The following is a 3,012-nucleotide window of genomic DNA, read 5'->3' on the forward strand; positions in this document are numbered from 1 at the left end:
CTCATTAATTTAAAAAAAATAATTTAAAAAATATAAAAATTAAGTATAATTATGTAAAAATTCAATTAAATTAGTGAATTGAAAGGGAAGAAATGAGAATGGAAGCGAGCCCTCTAACCAATTTATTTAGTATTTTTTTTTTCAAGAAAAGAGAAGGAAATTGTCAACTTTCTTAGAGAAGGAAAAATAAAATCCAAATGCATATTAGAAATTGTGAACTTTCAACAAGTTGGGATGGTAATTTGTATCTCTTATCAATCAGGGTACTAGGATTACTACAAGAATAATAATCGTAATAACATCAAATTGATGTGAGGGATTGCATTCTTTAAATCGCCCCACAAGAAACAGACTCAATCTTGATGCGTCAAAATTAGCCTGAAAATATCATCATAAATATCAGAAAGAATGGAATAGCTATGTGGGAGAAGTCTGTTATTGTCCGAATGGGACAAAATATATAACACCTTTTTCAATCAGCAGAAACAAATTCTGGGGCTTAGGCCTACAAGTTCCTAGTTCAAGCATTGCGTTGTAATTGAATATACGCAAGAGCTAACATGATTCTGCAGATTTTTGACATTCATGTCCAACAGAGTAAATTATTATTTTTGGATTGCATCAGTTTAATTATCAATAGCCAGCAAATCCTACACCAAAAAAGCTGGAGTATAACATCCATCAAAAACAAAGATTAGAGAATAATCATTCATCAGGTATACTGGGATAGAATTTGGCAATTGGACTTCTTCATATTTGATGCAGAAAATATCACCTCAAATTCACATGTATCAGCTATAAATTGTAATTCTGTTTCAAGGGTAAGAAGAAACTGACGAGTTTTCCATGCAAAATTTTAATTTTCCTTAATTTTTCACCCAACAAGAGCATATTTGATATTGTATTCATACATCAGTTATGCTTACTTGCAAAGCAGAGAGTTTTGTGCTGGGGAGGCCCTATATCAGTGCATGTCTAATTTTACCTCTATATGCTTAATTGCTGATTGCTTCAAATGGCCCTGCCAACATAACTGTGAGTAGTTCTGAAAACTAATAAAACAGTCTGTTTGAATTCTCACAGAGATTCATCCAGTGAGAAAGTATCTTCATTGAATTCTGAATCCACCCCTTCATGCCCGTCAAACTCGCCAAGTCCTAATAGCGTCTCAATTGGAAGTTCTCCATTTTTTGTGATATCATCCTCCAAGAAATCTCTATCTGAACAATTTGATTGTGGGATAGGAACTTCTCTATCTTTTCTCTCTTTCAGATCATTTTCCATTTCCATAGGTACTATTTTCATTGAAATTTTGTTTGATTTTCTCAATCCTGAAGGGGCAGAGTTGATTTTCTTGATACAGTTGTTTTTGCTTCTTTGTTTCCATTCCAATAAAGTTGACGCTGTTGAACCTTTGCTGAACTCAAGTCTTTTCCTACAGCCCTCTTTGGTATCCATTTTTGTGACTTGGAATTTTGATTTAACTAATTTAGAAGAGGTCTCTTGAAGAGATCCAGGCTTTGTCATACACTTACGAGGAGACATTGAAAAGCATTTCCAAGTATCCTCACAATTCCAATCTTGTTTCCACTGGGAAGGCCAGAAAAGAGGTTCATCTGTATCGAAATCTTCCAAATCTACTTCCTGATCTGAAAAGGTATGCTCCAATAATGCACAGTACCGTGGTTGTTCATCTTTCACTTCACTCGGTGTTGAAACATTGGAACTGGGTAATGAGACCTCACAATTCTTGCAAGATGGGCTAGGAAAACATGTTTGGAAGTAATCTAACTCCAATTCTGTATCTGATGAAATCCATTGGGAATCTTCACCATCAAGATTCACTAAAGATACCAAGAAACTTGTCTTCTCAGAATCTGATATCTGAGAGCAAGAAGAAGGAAAATCAAAGACGGTGCTACAAGGTATCAAAAAGTTGTTGCAACTTAATGAGTCCTCACAGAACTGCTCAAAAGAAGACCTGAAACTCTCTGAATTGTTCATGGTGGAATCTGATGTAGCATTCCTGCATGATTTCAATAGTGAAGTCAATTGCTTTTCTTCCATTAAATCGTCCTTCAAAATATCTTCTGTGACCAGAATTGTCCGCTGAAGAGCAGTTAAGCATGATTCCTCCTCCTCAGGATTTACATTTACTCTTGGATCATCAAAAAGGACACTTCCTTTATCTAGATAAAGAAAAGAGTTTTCCAATCTTGACAACCATGAAATCAACAATTTGTCATCAACAAAAACATGCATTGAAGTAGAAGATCTGTAGTCTTCAAAAAGTGATGAAGGAGAAGAAACAACTGAAGAGAGCCACATACACTCGTCATCACCATAGCAACTACCCTTACCAAGCTGTTTATAAAGATCAATGTCTTCTTCCATTGTAGACTGAGAAAAAAACAACAGCACCCTTCTGTCTGTCTTGGAAGCTCTCTTCCAGTGTTTCCCACTGTTAATTTTTCCGGCAACAATCACTGTTACATTGGATTAACCGATTGAGTACAAGAATAACAAGCAACATTTGAAAGAAAGGAAGGAACAAAGAAAGCAAATAATCCAAGGAAGCTCAGCAAGACCGGCAACCAGGAAAAGTTCAAGCAGAGAGATTAAACTAAAATCAGGCAAGTAAAACCAAGAAAAAGCAGACAAAATAAGTGCCAAACCGAGCATAATTTAAAAGAATAATATATAGTTCCTTATAAGAAGATCAAAGTAGATGATTTCATGTTGATGTCAAGAGAATTAAAAGATCTTGGAGATAACAGACTAAAACAAGGGGCATTGACAAGATGTTGATATTTAAGATAGTTAATAGAAGAGAGGTCTCAAGAATGTGACACTAATATTCAAATAAAGGATGAATATGTCAAAGGCTAATTAGTGAATTAAGGACCCAACCAACCAGAAATTGGTTAAGCTAGACTAGGTCAAATGAGAAACTTTCCTTTGAAAAATCAGAACTAATGAAAATCATTTGTGGACACATTACTAGAAGGGAGA

The 3,012-nt window shown here is 35.0% G+C and overlaps 1 protein-coding gene across 1 annotated transcript; it reads right to left on the bottom strand.

Moving 5' to 3' along the window:
- Window positions 1–1,077: 1,077 nt before the first annotated feature.
- Window positions 1,078–2,394, bottom strand: LOC131180581 (uncharacterized). The gene has a single exon (XM_058147922.1). It carries the CDS (start codon window positions 2,392–2,394, stop codon window positions 1,078–1,080), a length of 1,317 nt encoding a protein of 438 aa, XP_058003905.1.
- Window positions 2,395–3,012: the final 618 nt, after the last annotated feature.

This window comes from Hevea brasiliensis, chromosome 6 (genome assembly GCF_030052815.1).
Source record: "Hevea brasiliensis isolate MT/VB/25A 57/8 chromosome 6, ASM3005281v1, whole genome shotgun sequence".
In the NCBI taxonomy this organism is placed as follows: Eukaryota; Viridiplantae; Streptophyta; class Magnoliopsida; order Malpighiales; family Euphorbiaceae; genus Hevea; species Hevea brasiliensis.

What these genes read in the sequence shown, in the direction of transcription:
- LOC131180581 (XM_058147922.1), bottom strand. Translation starts at nt 2,394, where the DNA reads ATGGAAGAAGACATTGATCTTTATAAACAGCTTGGTAAGGGTAGTTGC.